Source organism: Gavialis gangeticus, unplaced genomic scaffold (genome assembly GCF_001723915.1).
Source record: "Gavialis gangeticus isolate Ggan-Ray unplaced genomic scaffold, GavGan_comp1, whole genome shotgun sequence".
NCBI lineage: Eukaryota > Metazoa > Chordata > Crocodylia > Gavialidae > Gavialis > Gavialis gangeticus.
The window spans coordinates 18,635,584-18,652,885 of NW_017729006.1; the positions used below are offsets into that span (position 1 = coordinate 18,635,584).

General features: G+C 46.1%; 1 protein-coding gene across 2 annotated transcripts in view; it reads right to left on the reverse strand.

Annotated features, from left to right (window-relative positions):
- ULK4 (unc-51 like kinase 4) overlaps window positions 1–17,302 on the reverse strand; it is a 556,180-nt gene that overhangs the window by 434,977 nt on the left and 103,901 nt on the right. For both annotated transcript variants that reach the window (XM_019508899.1, XM_019508898.1), the window contains exon 18: window positions 8,630–8,737. In XM_019508899.1, the coding sequence (XP_019364444.1) occupies window positions 8,630–8,737 (108 nt within the window). The remainder of the gene's footprint in view (window positions 1–8,629; window positions 8,738–17,302) is intronic.

The following is a 17,302-nucleotide window of genomic DNA, read 5'->3' on the forward strand; positions in this document are numbered from 1 at the left end:
GGGAGGGTACCCCAGTGGCCAACTGGCAACCAGGAGGGAATCCCCCCCCTGCTGCCAACTGGCAAAGTGCCAGCACTGGAAGGGCCAGCAGCACAGCAGCAACAGAAGTCCCAGCGGCATGGCAGTAGCAGCACCTGCTGCCAAGTACCCCTGAGGCCATCAGAAGTACCCTTAGGGGTACACATATGCAGTTGAAAAACTCTGCCCTATAATCTGGAACATCTTGTAGGAGGCATGAAGCCTGGAGAATAAGGAAAAATCCATTCCTTCAGAATAACTGCTAAAACAGATTTTCCTTGCATAAAATCATAGGGAAGATGGGCTGTAAGGGACCTCACAAGTTCATCTAGTCCAGCCTCCTGCTCAAAACAGATTTACCCATGATGAAACTCTCCCAGCCAGATGTGTATCTAACTTGTTCTTGAAAACTTCCAAGGATGGAGATGCCATCATTTCTCTATGTAACCTGTTCCAGTGCTTGACCACCCTCATAATCAAAAAGTTCCTCCTAATCTCCAATCTAAATTTATCTTGCTGAAGCTTGAGGTCATTGCTCTTAGTCCTGCCCCTAACATCACAGAGAAAAGCACATCTCGATCCTCTCCATAATCCCTCTTCAGGGATTTGAAGACTGTTATTAAATTCCCCCTCAACCTTCTCTTCTATGTATTAAACAACCTTAGTTCTTTCATCTTTTCCTCTTAAGTCTCGCTTCCCAGGCCCCTAATCACCTTTGTCATTTTGAGTTGGACTCTTTCCAATCTGTTCACATCCTTCTTGAAGTATGGGGCCCAAAACTGGATACAGTACTCTAGGTGAGCCCTCACCTGTGCTGAACAGAGTGGAAGAATCAATTCCCTTGATTTGCAAGGGTCACTCCTGTTAATACAATCCAGGATGCTACAGGCTTATTTTTTTGCAACAAGAGCACACTGTTGGCTCATGTTCAGTTTATGATCTATTTTAACCACCAGGGCCTTCTTTGCAGTACTGCAGCCTGGCCACTCATTCCCCAATCCGTGTTTGTGCATGAAATTATTCTGTCCCAAGTGCAGGGTTTTGTACTTGAATAGAAGGTGATCAGGTCACTTGCTTTATAAAAGTGTTTTTCAAAGCATCACTTGCGTGAAAATCTGCAAGTTCTATCTGATATACTTCAGATGCCTCTTCAAGATCAAATGCAAATGAGTTGTGGAGAAGGCAAATGTCTTTTGAATACTTATGGAGATCCTTAAACCTTTCCTGGATTTCCCCCTACATGTGTTTTAAAGCCTCAATAAACCTGCCCAGTGCAAAGTCCAAATCAATTCCTTCTTCACTCAATAAATGTTTGCAACAAGGAAGGTGTGAAAAGTTTATTTCAGTGATATCGTTCATCAAAAGGTTCAGTTTAATCTTAAAAGCTTTCACATCAGTGAACCTTTCAGGCAGGAGGCTTCCCTTTGCCTGAAATTTTACATTCAGATCATTCAGCAGTTCTACTACGTCTGCTAAAAATGCTAAATCCCAGATCAGACAGTTCAGCTTTCTGCTTTCCTTTCTCTGTTAGGAATATATCAATCCAATTTGGCATCTGGAAGAAACATTTGAGATCCTTACCCCAAATGAGCCATCCCACTTGTGAGACATCTCCATATTCCGCTTCAATGTCGTCAAGGAACTGTTGAAACTGACAATGGTTCAAGCCAGGGCCCCACATGAAATTCATGCTTGAAAGAACCACGCCCATGACTGATTGCCAATGTAACACCTTGCTACAAAACGACTGCTGGTTTATGATGCAGTGAAGCTGCCTGGGAGGATCAGCATTCGATATCTGCCTTTCGTTGTTGCTGTATCCTATTACACCAGCCTTGTATCCTGTCATGGTTTGTAAATCATCTGTTATTATGCTTTTCAGTTTCTCCCAGCTCAGATGAAGCATTCTCACTGTTTCACACACTTTGATAAATAAGTCTTCTCTGGTTGTCCCCCTCAGACTCTAAAGTGCATCAAGCCTCTCAATAACCACAATCTTCAAGTCTACTCCTTGCACAAATATGAGCAGTTGGGCTGTATCTGACATGTCATTACTCTCAAGCGCCAATAAGAAGTCTTGGAACATTTTGGCCTTTTCATTCAGCATGCTAGGCAAATCTGTCCCCATCTCATCTGCTCACAGTATGAGCAGAAAAACTCTTATCATTTATCTTTTCTTTTTCATTTTTAAGGATAAGTATGCCTCCTCAATTACTTGCATCAGACTCTTCGGTGAATTATCTGTCTGTAAAAGGTCTCCCACCATCAGCAACTAACTTAGCCACATGATAACCAGCTTGAGCAATTCCTAGGTTTTGCTCAATGTCTCTTCTAAAAATATCCTGCCACCTAGCAAACTGTTTCTCAGAGCTTCTGTTTTGTCACTCATAGGTTACCTTACCAAACAATCATACTTTTCTTTATGATGTGTATCAAAATTACACCTTAAGCTGTATTCTTTGAACAGTGAAACAGCATCTTGGCAAATTGGGCAGACTGCTTTGTCTTGTCATTGCACAAAAAAGTAATCATACTTCCACAGTTCATTGAACACTAAGCACTCACTATCAATTTTGGTTTTGGTTTTTTGACAATGACATGGCAGTGGGTGGTTCCTTCAGTACATCATGTACAAAGATTACTGGACTGTCTAGTTGGCAATGATGCTGAATTAATCTGAGGCACTACTCTCCAAGTGAATTTCAGGAACTCACTACAACTCCTTGCAGTTTTTCTGCAGTAGAAAAACACATGGAGCACCTACCAGAGTAATCCCATCCCTAGGGATAGAAACCCTAGGAACAGAAAGTCCCCAGTTCTGCACACAGCAGGAAGTGGAAGGACAGGCTGTCCTTGCTCATACACCTTACAAGCAAGTTCCTCTCTTCCCTCCACAAAACTCCACACCACCAACTAAAGCAGCAGATTCCTACCTTCAGAACATCCCCATCCACTGATCCTCATTGATTAAGTGCAGCACAGCACAACTCATTACCTAGCTACTCCGGAAGCCTATGTCTGGTTAAGAACAGCCTGGAGCCTGCCCCAATCCCTGCTACTACAGCCCAGCCCATGACACATCAAGTTCCAGGACCAGCAGACTGTGAGGAGCATCCCAAAGTGCAAGAGCCACGACAGCAGTCATGGCCACAGACATATTAGTCCCTGCTGCTACTGGCCAGCACAGCATGCTTTGGGACACACGGAAGTGGCATCTACATGTGCTGTTAGCATGAAGTAATAAACTCCGTCACATATCATATCAAAGTTTATTGCTCCTGGGCGCCGTGTTTGAACATGCACTCAGGACTGCAGCATGTTTAGCCAGGTCAAAGCAGCCCTGGCAAGGGGCCTACAGGGTCAGCCTTCCAGCCCAGGGCTACTCCAGCTCAGCTCAATGTGCTGCAGGGGGACTGGCTGGGGCACAAGGGTAGTCCCAAGAGCTAGCCAGCAGGCAGTCCCTGCACTGAAGCACCATCGTGCCCCAGCCAGCCCCATCACCATCTACACGTGCACTGCTGTGGACTACAGAACTCTACTGTAAGATAGTTCTTGTATTTAGAAGTACTAACCTGCAGCAGAGTTACTCAGTTTCCTGTGGCCTAATAGACATGTAGAACTAATTAGGCAGATCCACAGTAAACGTCTCGTTTAGAGGCGTCCATAGAGGAGCAGTTACAGTCACCGTGGCTACAGCCATGTAATCTGTGACAAGTTGGGTACATGCTGGTGCCTCCATCCCAGTTCCTGCTGCTACTTTCTGGTACATCATGCTCTGGAATGCATGGAGGAGCTGCTATGGTGGCCATGGCCACAGCTATGCATGTTTGTTCTGCACCAAGCACTGGGCTGATGAGGTACATCACCCAGCGTAGCCACTGCAGCTGCTGCCCAGCACAGGGTATAAAGCAAGGTACAGAGCAGTCTTCACCAGGCAGCTGCTATAGCTTCAGGAACTGGGACAGAAGTGGCAGCATGCCCCTGACCAGCCTGACATGCACTGCAGAGCAGACCACGTGACCCAAGCCACAGCCACAACTCCTCCCCAGGTCTCTATGCCATTCTGCACCATGTGCTGGATTGGTTGGGGATCTGCTAGTGCCTCTGTCCAAGTTATCACTGCAGCTGCTGCAGGGGCGCAGTATAGAATGGGCTGGGTAGCTGTTGTTGCCACGGAAGCTCCTCTACATGCACCTAAGTGCACTGCACTTTGGGATACTCCTCGCAGTCTACTGTATCCTGGAGCTTGGAGGGCCAGCTAAAAAAGCTCCGCAGAGGAACGACCATATGTGCTGTATATTACTGATCCCTGATTTAGGTTATCTAACCTCTCTACATTCCTATTTATACACCCTAGAAGACTCAAGCCTTTTTAGCCCTGCTCACATTCAACTGATTATCCACCAAGACCCATAACTCCTTGGTAATAGTCAAACTCCTCAGGATAGAATCCCCATCCAGTACATATGGCCTATCATTTTTGGTTCTATACATAATTTACAACTGAGCATATTAAAATATATATTGCTTGCTTCTACCCACCCTACTAAGCAATCAATATCACTCAACATTACCCATTTTAACTATTTCACTCTCATTCAGTCATGTGCAAACATTAGCAGCAGCAATTTTGTTTTACTTGAGATTACTGATAAAAATGAAAAAAAAAAATAAAACAAGCAGTACCCAGAGGAACACCAATAGGAACAAGTTTGTTCCCCATTTAAAATTTTGTAAGCGCTGTTAGTTGGTTAGTCTTTAATCAATTTAAACATGCACTATATTAATTTTATATTATATTTTCTTAAGCAAAATGTCATGCAGTTCTCAATCAACCATCTTGCTGAAGCCTAGGTATGTTACATACAGTATGTCCTCACCATAACAATAACAATCCAGCAAAAACACCCACAAGCATGACTCACCCACCTGCTCCCACTCACGTACTCCAACCCTGGAAATAAACCACCGTGATCATTCCAGAACATCCCTCTATAGCCTATCTCAGAATCTTCACCTCAAGCAAGCTTGAAGAATGGCTATTAGAGATGTCTTGAAATGGCCTGATAAACATTTCTGGGTTTGAAGTATGGACACAGGTGAAGGAATGGCAGACAGGGCATACTCAGGAGCATCCCAACCAAGGTATATTGCTTCTTGGGTGTAGATATGCATGTGGATGCACATCAGACGTGTAATCTCCTAAAAATAATATTGCTTTATTTTGATAAGATCTCTTTTCCATAAACCTATACTGGCTGGCATTATATTACCTGCTTTCTTGAAAAATCAAGCTTTGTATCAGCTATTCAATTATTTTGCCTTAGATCAGCTAGACAGGCTTAGAACAGCCTTAAAAAAAAAAAAAAATCACCCTTTTGTAAATGTTAGCATTATATTAATTTTCTTCCAATCCTCTATAAAAGGGCTATCCAACTTATGGCCCACAGAGTACATGAGACCGTCAAAGGGTTAATTTGCAGCTCTTGGGCTCTCATCTAGCTACTGCTTCCCCCATTACTCTGGTTGAACCAGGATCTGCAGGGTCCACCCTCCTACTTCCTAGTTGTCCCCCAGGGGCAGCACAGCCCATGGCACATGCAGAAAGTATGGGGCAGACACCAGTGCACATGGTGCCTGCCACAGGGTGGGACACAGACAGCATGCAGCCCAGGGAACTTGTGGCTTATGTCTAGTAGCCCCAGCTGTTCAGTAGTTGGACAGCCCTGCCCTAGAACATTAAGTGTTCAAAGAGCTCCTCGGTTAGGTCTTGTAAAATCTGTGGATGCAAACTATCTAGATCTACTTAACCTAAAAATATCTAGATTTCATAGCTTCTGTTGAGTAATACCCTCCTTGATTGCTGCTAGAACACAAAGTATTTTATTACTACCATATGTTATAACTGTATCACTTGGCCTTTTCCAAACATAGAACAGGAATATTCAATGAACAATTTGTCCATTCTGCAGCACTATTAAGAATTTTACCTTTTGTGTCTAATAATGGTCCATTTCTAGAATTCATTTTGTTCCCAGAATTTGCTTGAAAAATTCTTCATCTTACTTAATATTGCTGGCCACAGATTCTTTCTAGTGTTCTTTTGCTTCTCTTATTACCTTTTTCTAGTTTCTGGTTTGGGATTTATATTAGTTATCACCAACTTCCCTCTTCTTCCACTTATGTTTTTACTGCCCCCTATGCTGGCTTTTTAATCAGTTTAGCCATCCCTCTTAATTCTGGTATTTTGGGCTTCTCGTGCAGGACTTGAGCAGTTCCCAATTGTCATTAACATTTTCCCATTTAAATTATTTTTCCCCAAGTAATTTGTCTTTTAATTGTTTTCAGTCTTGCAAAGAACATCAAAATATCAGCTATATATAAAACAAAGCATTGAGAGTGTCTGTGTATGTGTAAACTGTATGTATGTGTATATAAATTGGTTTGGACAACTTCTGCTTACACATGACCAATATAACTAATTCATGATAATGTGTCTCTAAGCTACCAATACTTTAGGTTCTGGATCAATTTCTCTAATACAAAAGACTGTTGAGAGAAAGTAAAACAAGGTTAAAACTATGGGTGTTTATAAACGTGCTCCAGGAGTCGGGGTGCTTTAAAGCACCCAGAGTGTCACAGGTATCAGCGTCCCTGAGCTGAAAAATGGCAGCAGGGACCATTTCTCCTGCTACCATTTTTCAGCATGGAGACGCTGATAGATGTAATGCTAGAACATGGTCTAGGGTTTGCTAAAGTGTGGTAATTACCACATTCCAGCAAACTCGATTAACTAAGTCTGCTCTGACACACTGTAATTACAACACATCAGAGCAGTCTCGCTGCACATCTATAGGCACCCTATACAACTAGCCTTTAAAATACACTAATTAGGGATGGAATATAAAATGACAAACTACACAAGTTTCCATCTGTGAATGGTGAAATAATGATAACAAAGCACAAAGTATGTGACTTCGTAAGTTTAATAGCAGGGGATTTTATAGGAACTGCAAAATTAGGGCTGTGTGAAGCTTTGGTCACCGACTGATTTGACGGAGATTCAACAGGCAAATCTCCGAATCTGAACTGAATCAGGAGACCCTTTAATCTCTCCAAATCAAATCGGAACCCTCTGAATCGATTCAGAGAGATTCAATGATTCAGACACAGACACAGCTTTAAATGTTTTTTCTACATACCTCAAGGTTAGGAGTGTGCGAAGTGGGCCATATTTGGTTTGGATTCGGCCTGAATCAGGGACACTGATTCCATTCGTTGATTCAGATCACTGTCCCTGATTCGATTTGGCCGAATCCAAAGATTCAATGCTGATTCTGAGAATCAGTGATTCAGCCAGACACAGCTTTAAATGTTTTTTCTACATAGCTCAGGGTACCAGTTCAGCTTGTGAACGCTGCAATGCTGGGGTGGATGGAGCATTCCACAGGAGCATGGTGATCCACCCTCCACGTGTTCATTGGCAAACCCAGAAATGGACCGGAAGTCCTTCTGGTCCACTTCCGGGTATGGTGGGGAGTGCGCAGGAGGTGCCCCTGGCACCCCCCTGGCTCAGTAATCAGCCATGGAGGGACCCTGGGTGTCTCCCCCCACAGATCCAGGAGGCACCAGTTGCCGAGCCGAGAAAGTGCGGGTGGGCCCCCCAACATGCTCTCCAGTGGATCCGGAAGTGGACCAGAAGTGCTTCTGCTGCCAAGCACGCTGGGGAGCCCCCCATGCTCCTGTGGGATGCTCCATCCACCCCAGCATCGCAGTGTTCACAAGTCACCTGCTACCTCAAAGTATGAAAACATTTAAAGCTGTGTCTATGTCCAAATCTCCCTGAATCGATTCAGAGATTCTGATTTGATTCAGAGAGATTAAAAGGTCTCCTTATTTGATTCAGATTCGGAGATTTGTTTGCCGAAATGGGTCAAATCTCTACTGAATCAAATCAGAGACCAAAGCTTAGCATAGCCCTACTCAAGCTATCACGCTGAGATGCTGGGGCGGATGAAGTATCCCACAGGAGTGCAGCAGGGTCCCCAGCGCGCTCAGAACTGGACCCGGAAATGGACCAGAAGCACTTCTGGTCCACTTCTGGGATCGCCACCGAGCACGCGGGGGACCCACCCCCCTGCATTGCTATGGGATGCTATATCTGCCCCACCATCACAGCGTTCACAAGCCATGCCTAGTACCTTGAGGTATGTAGAAAAAACATTTAAAGCTGCGTCTATGGCCAAATCACTGATTCTCTGAATCAGCATTGAATCTTCAAAATTTGGATTCAGACAAATCGAATTGGGACAGTGATCCAAATCAACCAGTTGAATCACTGTCTGAGATTTGGGCCGAATCCGAATTGAATACCGTCCATTTCACACACCTCTACTGCAAATCCCCTGCATCTTCAATGTCACAACACTGAAAAACACTACTAAAAAATAGATACAAGCACCTTGAAAAATAAATTATATACTACAATGTATATATGACAAAAATATCCACATGCACGTTAGGATACAAGTGCCAAAAGAATGTTTATTTTCTACTGAAAATGATATACAGCTTAGTAAAGAGATTTGTAAAGATCACCTTCTGTTCTTACCTGACTGGCTACAAGGTAAAGGAGCTCTCCAAGGGTGGGTAAAAGGCATTGTTTCAATTTACTATTCCTGAAGTTTTCCCTGATCAGTTCGGTTAAAAGTGTAACAGCCTAAAATGCAAAACGAAACAAGAAAAATATTAGAACACTATTACAAGATGTGCCTGAATATCAGTCCTTCTTCAAACAAAATTAAATATGAAAGCAGTTTTAAGATTTGCTTAAGACCCAACAATAAGTCTCTATTCCTTGGACAAATCTTCCATTCTCATACAACTAGGTTGGCATGGAAACACAAGAAAGTAAGCTGTTAAGCAGTTAAAAGCTGTTGCCTAGAATAAAGAAGATCATAGAAGCCTGTCTAGTGAGCCCCCAGAATTATATAGGGATATTAAGCCATTAAGAATTCACAGCAATACCTCCAGTGGTCCTTCAGAGAGAAGCTGAGAGGAAAGAGATCAGCTAGTGCACAGGTTGCCAATACAGGACTGGAATTAGATATGGCAGAGAGAGAACAATAACCACCCTTTCCCTTACTTCGTAATTTTTCTGGAAGAGGGCCCCAAAATTTGACTTATCATGGGGTCACTATGCAAAAAGAAAAATCATAGATTTAGATATTAAATTAAGAGATTGGGAAACAAAACTCCAGGATTCCCTATTTTTTACTTTACCAATGACTTGCTATGTACCACTAAAAAAGTCACTTGACCTGTCTGTACATCAGGTTACCCATCTGTACGTATTATGTCCATACATCATAAACAGTACCATAAAGTTTAAGGCAAAATTCTGGATAGGTAAGATGCAGCAAGCAACATTTATGCATTTACTTAGTACGACTGTAACCTGGCACTCAATCAGGACTTGATTAAGAGAACATGCACCTTCCCCCCACCCCCCGCTAGCTTCTGCACCATGAACCAGAGGGAGCATAGAGTGCTGGCTTGGGCAGATGGTCAGGCTCTTTAAATTCCCACTCATATTGTGATGTGCAGTAGGCATAAAACAGGACACCAACTTAATCTCTGTTTTAAATGAGAAGGCAAACTCATCCATTTTCCCCTGCTCTCAAAACATCTTTCTCCTGCAACAGTAGAAAGGCAGACCTTGAATTAAACATACATTTAGCATCCTTCTTACAGTCTCTTACTTTACTCCTAAGAGTTGGAATTTTGAGATGAAAAACAAATAAGCTCTATATACCAAATCAGCTTTACAGTTGGCTTCCAACAGTTGCCATACTATGCTATCTGAGATACTATGTGATTTTTATACAAGTTAAATAAAACAATTGTGGTACTGCAGATGCCATAGTGCTGTAACACCTGGAAAAATGTCATTTTTTAATGACTATTATGAATGTAAAGTATATAAAAGTGAAGTATGTTATTGTAGCTTGCACTACTTCACAGATTCACCAAAGTTTAGGGCTGGAATCGACCTTGTCAGATCATCCGGTCCAGCCCCCACCTTCTGGGCAGGAAAGACCATTGGGGTCAAATGACCCCAGCAAGGTATGCATCCAGTCTCCTTTTGAAGATCTCCAGGGTAGGTGCCTGCACCACCCCTGCTGGGAGTCTATTACAGAGTCTAGCCACACAAACCGTAAAGAAGATTTCCCTTATATCTTGTCTGAAACCTCCTTCTAGGAGTTTATGACCATTGTCATAGCTGTTCACCTAGCCCCTGATGCTCACCCGATATATTTGTAAGCTGCCACCAAATCCCCGCGAAGTCTTCTCTTTTCCAGGCTGAACAGTCCCATATCTGTCAGCCTTTCCTTATATGGCTTGCTCTTCAGGCCTCTAATCATACAAGTGGCTCTTCTCTGGATTCTCTCAATCTTCTCCACATCCTTCTTGAAATGTGGTGTAACTAGATGCAGTACTCCAGCTGTGGCCTCACCAATGCCGAGTAGAGTGGGAGAATAACTTCCTTAGTTTTCCTTGAGATGCATCGGTTAATGCATGCAAGTGTATTGTTTATTCTGCTAACGGTAGCATTACACTGGTGGCTCATATTCATTTTATGGTCAGTTATGACCTCAAGGTCCCTTTTGAATGTGGTGCTATAGCACCACCGACCCTGTAGGTTTGCTGCAGATCTTTCCTCCCCAGATAGAGCACTTTACAGTTCTCAGTGTTGAACAGCATCTGGTTCTGGTCTGCCCATCTAAATAATCTGTCTAGGCCCTCCTGGATCATCAGCCTACCCTCACGTGTGGCCGCACTTCCCCACAGCTCTGTGTCAATGGCAAACTTTGGCAGTGTGCTTTTCATCCCCAAATCCAGATCATTGATGAAGATGTTGAAAAAGCACTGGTCCCAAGCACTGAACCCTAGGGGACCCCACTGGCTACCTTCCGCCAGGTCGACACAGATTTGGCTACTAGTACTGTCTGGGTAGAACCCCGCAGCCAGTTTCTCACCCATCTGAGCACTGAAGTGTTGAGCCCATAGTCCCCTAGTTTTATTTTGAAAGCCTCATGGGACTCCAAGTCAAAGGTCTTCCCAGAGTCTAAGTAAATGACATTGACCTCATCTCCCTTATCCAGGTGGTGAGTAACCTGGTCATAGAAGGAGATAAGGTTAATCAGACATGACCTACCCATGACAAAACTGTGCTGGCTGTTGTTCAGAATTTTGCCTTCTACTAGCTTATCACATATGGGCTCTTTGAGAAATTTTTCAAGAATTTTTCCTTGGATTGAGGTCAGGATGACCAACCTGAAGTTCCCTGGGTCCTCTCTCCTCCCCTTCTGGAATATGGACACAGCACTGGCCTTCTTCCAGTCTTCTGGGGCCTCTTCCAGATGCCACAAATTCTCAAAGAGGTTTGCCAGTGGTCTTGCAATGACTTTGGCTAGTTTGTTCAGCACTGTCAGATGAAGTTCACCCAGTCCTGCTGACTTATACGTATCCAACCTCTCTAGCTGTTCTTTCACCAGCTCTACATTGACTGTTGGTAAATGATCATGCCTACTGTGACTATTCTCTGTCATATTTGCATTTGGCAGGCTATCATTCTGAGACTGGTAGAATACAGATGCAAAGTACTCATTCAGGAGTTCAGTTTTCTTCCTGATGTCAGTGATCAGATGCCCAGATGCACTGAGCAGTGGTCCCACATTTCCACTGATTTTTTTCCTGTTACCTGCGTACCTATAGAAGGACTTCTTATTGTCCTTGATTTCAGTTGCAAACCTGAATTCAGTTACTGCCTTTGCTTTTCTAATCTGCCCCGGGTGGGGGCCTGGTGCGGGCCCCGTGCGCCCACACCCACTCACTCCCAGTGCCCTCCCAGCACCATGGTACAGGCTGGGGGGCAGCCCCGACCTCCTGCTCGCAAGCAGGGAAGGAGCTGGTGCTGGGTGCAGGGAAAAGCAGCCCCTTCCCCACCCCATGGCCTGTACTCCTTGCTGCAGCCACTTGCAGCCTGTGCGGGGCTGTCCTGAGCAGGCACAGGCAGACCCACGTGGGCAGCGAGTGGCTGCAGCACAGGCCACCGGCCATGGGATGGGCAAGGGACCACTTTTCCCTGCACTCAGCACCAGGTTATAACCCACCCCCACTGCCAGCCTGGGCCCCACACCAGCTCCATCCTCGCCCATAGGGGCTGCACGCAGCGGCAGCAGCTGCTCAACACAAAGTAAAGCATTCCCCCTGGGCAGTGTTTGCTGCTGCTGCTGCTGCCCGCCCGGAGCTCACATGCTGGGCAGCACAGAGGCTGCCCAGCCTCTGGCAGCCGCACTGAGGCCTACCACAGTATGAGCTCTGGGCAGGCAGCAGCAGCAAATACTGCCCAGGGGAGCCGCTTTCCTCCACGCCGAGCAGCTGCTGCCACCACGTGCAGCCCCAATGTGTAAGCCTGGAGCTGGCGCAGGGCCCAGGCTGGCAGTGGGGGGTGGGTTACAAGCTGGTGCTAAGCGTGGGGAAAAGCAGTCCGTTTCCCACCCCGTGGCTAGCACCCCGTGCTGCAGCTGCTTGCAGCACATGTGGGGCTGCCTGTGCCTGCTCAGGACAGCCCCGCACAGGCTGTGAGCAGCTGCAGCAGGGAGCACGGGCCATGGGGTGGGGCTGCTTTTCCCTCATGCTCAGTGCCAGCTCCTTCCCTGCCCAGGGTCCTCTCCTGCCCTTCCCCACCCCGCCTTACCTGTGTTTACAGCCCCACTGCAGCCACATGGTCCCAGTCCAGAAGCCCCTGCTGGGGCTTCCAGCTGGGGAGGGCAGGGCCAGGCAGGCCCTACTGTTGCAGGAGCCCTCTGGGGCTTCCCCTGGATCCTACTGCCCCTGGCTCCTGTCATTTTTGACAGGAACCAAGGACAGACCAATATTAATTTTCTACAGTTTTAAGGGGCCCTGTGGACCAGACAGAATGGCCTCACAGGCTATATTTTGCCCACCCCTGGGTTAGTGCAACCCATCTGAACAAGATATCTGGTAATACCCATTGAATGGAGTCCTCCTCAGCACTGAGACTTTTCCAAGTCTTGGTGAGCCATTACACTGAACACATTTTGACTTCCTCTTTACTCCCATGCTGAGCTATGACTTTCTTTCTCATCTCCAAAGATTCCCCCTTCTTTCCCAGCCTTAAATGGCTGGCAAATATCACCAAACAGGGCCCCAAACAGTTCACCCAGAACCCCTGTGTTGGCCCCTGTCTCAGACTGTTGCATATGATTAGTGTCGCCCCACCCTCCATGAGGTGAAGCCAGACCAGGATGCCCTATGCCTCATCTGCTTTAAAATATTTGGAGAATCCCAGAACTAATGACAAAAACAGCTGTCATGAATGTGGGGCTAATTAGCACATGAACCTTGGTGGGAGGTATCTGGAGTACAGACACACACTGAACAGTGCTGAGCTGTGGGGTCACCATGGCTTGAAATGCTGTTGACTCTGTTGGGGCCCAGAGCAATGAACTATATGGCAAATCATGCATCTTTTGGCTTTGGACTAATATCATGCATAGTTTTTTATGATACATAAGTAGTACAATCACTTCTTGGACTTTTGGCTCTGATCAGATGACATCTACATGGAACACATCATGGGTGAACACCAGTACACAGACTCCGACCCACCACAGCCTGGAAGTGACCCAGAGGGGACTGCCTGATGACACCCACCAACAGATCATGACTTCAAACATTTATACCTGGACTCTGCTACACCCCTCCAATTGTACTCTGTGTGCTATTACTTGTATCTGTATGTGCTCTTTAAAACCCATCACTCTGTAATGATGCAGTTTCCCTTCAGGGGACATCTTGTATCTGCTCTACCTTGCAAGCGTTGCACCCTTAGCTCCTCTATCCCCCACCCCTACCCACTCCTGAGCTAAGTAGACTACATTTTTACTATGTAACTTAGTTGCGTCCTCCCCCCACCCACCATGTACAATGCAGTCACCCTTCCCCCGGGTCTTACTGTATCTCCCTTTCACCCCTTCAACTTTGTAACTTACTTTTTAGCATTCACTAATAACGTTAAATCTAGACATCTCAGTTCAGATGCAGAACAATGAGACACCCCTGTGCTCATGTGGGGGGCGGGGGAGCAAGGTCCCTAAATTCTGGAGTTACTGGATCCCAGGTTGGGGAACACCTCCAAACATAGAGACAAATGGAAGAAGCTTCCCAGTGAAGGTCCTGGTGAAGAATGGACACTTGAACCAAGAAAAGCAGATTCTGGAGAGAGATGACTTAGTCAAGATTATGCAAGACCTGCTCAAGGTAAACCTGAAAAACTTGCATTAACCTATTTTCCCTGCTGGGCAGGGTGGAATGTAAATTGGGCTTCAAAGATTCCAAGGTGAGACCTGATTTTTGGTGACAGCTTGAGGCAGCTGCAGGAAATCCCCAACTGAAGTTTTATTTTGTCAAGAGAAAAATGAGAAGAGAGAGGCTGATTATAATCCAAATCTGTTAAGCCCAGGTAAAGGAAGAGGACATGAGTTTTGGCTCAGAGGACACTGGAAAAATAGGGAAAGTGGAGAAAGTCCTAAACAAGTTTGGGATATGGACTGGAGCCTGGTAAACAAGGGTAATGCTGAAAAGCAAGCCTGGGAATCCAGGCAAGGTGCAGCATCTCCCCCACAACACTTTCCCTGAGACCCCATAGGGGTTTTATCTTCTACCAGGGGCAGCTCAAACTCGGCCATAAATGCAGAGAGCAGAGGCACCTGATACCACAATGAACAACTAAAATTTGTGTCAGGAGCAAGGAGAAAAATCAAGAAGTCAAGGACTGTGAACAGAGCTGGAGTTGCCATCTATGTGAGGAAGAAGGGCATGTCTTTAAAGATTGCCCCAATCCTACACAAACATAGGGAAAAACAAAGAGGGGACTGCAGGAGCCGCAGCAGCCCCAGTCCCCCTGGCCCAGCCTTCCCGGCAGCGACAGAAAATACAGGGAGGCAATGGAGGTGAAGGTGAAGAGAACAGAGGAGCAATTCCAGGAAAAACAGGGAAAGGAACCAAAGATGCCCCATTTCCCCCACTCCCACTGTCTACAACTGCTCCCTCAAGAAGCTAAATAAACTGAGAGGTTGTGAACGAAACAAAACAGAGAATGTGAACCTAGGCACCCCAGAAGGGAGCCTGGAAAAAACCTCAGAAGCCAGAGGGGAATTCGGTTTAGAAACAGAAACAGATTTCCAAGGGGAACCCCCGCTGGAAACCCAGAGACAGATCAGGACAGCTGGACACAGCAGCAGGAGAGCAGGAGGACCTAAGTGTCTCCTAAAACCACCCAGAAAAAAGATCTGGACCCCAAGGGTGTCCTGCAAGTGGGGTGGAGGGAAAGGCCTGAACCTGAACAAAAACCCTCAACATGCAAACAAATGTGTGACCCTCACCTTACTGCTTTCATTATGGGGATACTAATTGTCTCAATAAACGTAAGAAGCCTGCTAAAGAAAGAAAAGAGGAAACAATAGAACAGTGCCTGGAGCAACTATGAATGGACATTATATGTTTCAAGAAATGTAATTTGCCCAGCTCTAAAAACTATGCTTTGTTCAAAAGACGCTGGTGGCATGGTTTTTCTATGTGGAGAGGAGCAAATGACAATAGAGCAGTAGATGTTGCAATCCTTCTGAAAGGAGATAGAGTGTACCCCCTACAGCACAGAGAAATTATTGCAGGCTGGCTTCTGCAAGCCACTGTTCAAACAGAAAGAAGGAAATCAGATCTAAATGTTTACGCACAGCTAATATGGAAGCAAGGTATACCTTCCTAGAAAACATGGCTGTGGCAATGCCCAGTACCCAGCCAGTGATGATTGCAGGAGAGTCAAATACATCATCAATGAGGGAGACAAAGTAAGTGGAGGCCAAGCAACAGGCCTTGACAGATCCTCCAAGCTGCTAAAACAACTGATCTGTAACTACAGCCTGGTGAGTGCAACTAAAGGAGCCCAAAGACTTGGGAATAACTTCACTTGGGTGGACTGCACAAAGCAGACAAAGTCATGCCCGGGTGGGGTGGTACGTAGCAAAAGCCTAATCCATGCCTATCTGCTTCTTGGACCACTGCCTTCTGACAGTGAAGGCAGAAATGGGGAGGCAGCCCAAGAGAGGCAAGGGCACGTGGAAGTTGAATGGGAGCCTCCTGAACAATGAAAAGACATAGCAGGAATTCAGACAGTGCTACATAGGGTGAAGAACCCTTAGAGCCACCTCTGTACCCAGTGACAGATTTCTTCCAACAATCCATCAGAAGGCAACACAAAAACTTAAACCACAAGTTGCAGATCCTGTACAAATAGGCAGTTTGGGGTGAGGATGTAAGGGAGGCTATGCTGGAGGTGAAAGCTCAGATCAGAGCCTGGTACAGGGAAGAGGCCATAGGCCCCCTGGGTGGAGGAGGGGGAGGAGTGGTCTGTTTGCCTTGACAGGTTGAAGATGACCAGGAGGAAGGCCACGACCAGCTTGGTGGACAGAACTGGGATGAGTTGCTCGTCAAACAAAGGGATGCTGAAGAAGGCAGCAACCATCTACTCAAAGCGGTACACAGCATGCCCAGAGGACCTGGAGGGCATGTAGGAATGCTTGCAAGAGCTCAGCTGGGCCCATGGCAGAGACAAGGGCCAGTAAGTGGTGAAGGAGAGGACACCAGGGGAGACCACCAACACTGTCCACAGCTTTAAGAACAGTCAGACCCCTAGGGCAGACAACCTGCTCAAGGAGTTTTACATCATCTTCTGGGACCAGGTAGACCCAAACCTGCTGGAGGTGTATAGGGAGAGGCTGCAGGAGGGTCACCTGGGGGTAGGGACTCTTTTGTGCAAGATGGGGAGGGGAGGAGTTGAAGAACTGGAGACCCATAGCGCTCCTGAACTTCAGCTATAAGCTGATGGCCAAAGTTTTGGCCAAGTGCTTTAAGTCTGCTATAGGAGCGATGGTCCATGAGGACCAGACGTGTGGTGCTGGGGCAGCAAATCCATGGAGCTTTGCTAAAACTGGCAGATTCAGGGGTAGGCAACCCCTGGCATGGGTGCTAGAGTGTGGCACTCAAAGGCATTCTTCTTGGCACACGCGTCCCGGGGCAGGTGGTGGGGAAGGGGCCATGGCTGCACCGCCACAATGAGGATCAGGCATCTTATGGCTCTCCCACCATCTGCCCTGGCACGCCAACATCTTACAAGTCAAGGTCATGGGGATGGGTG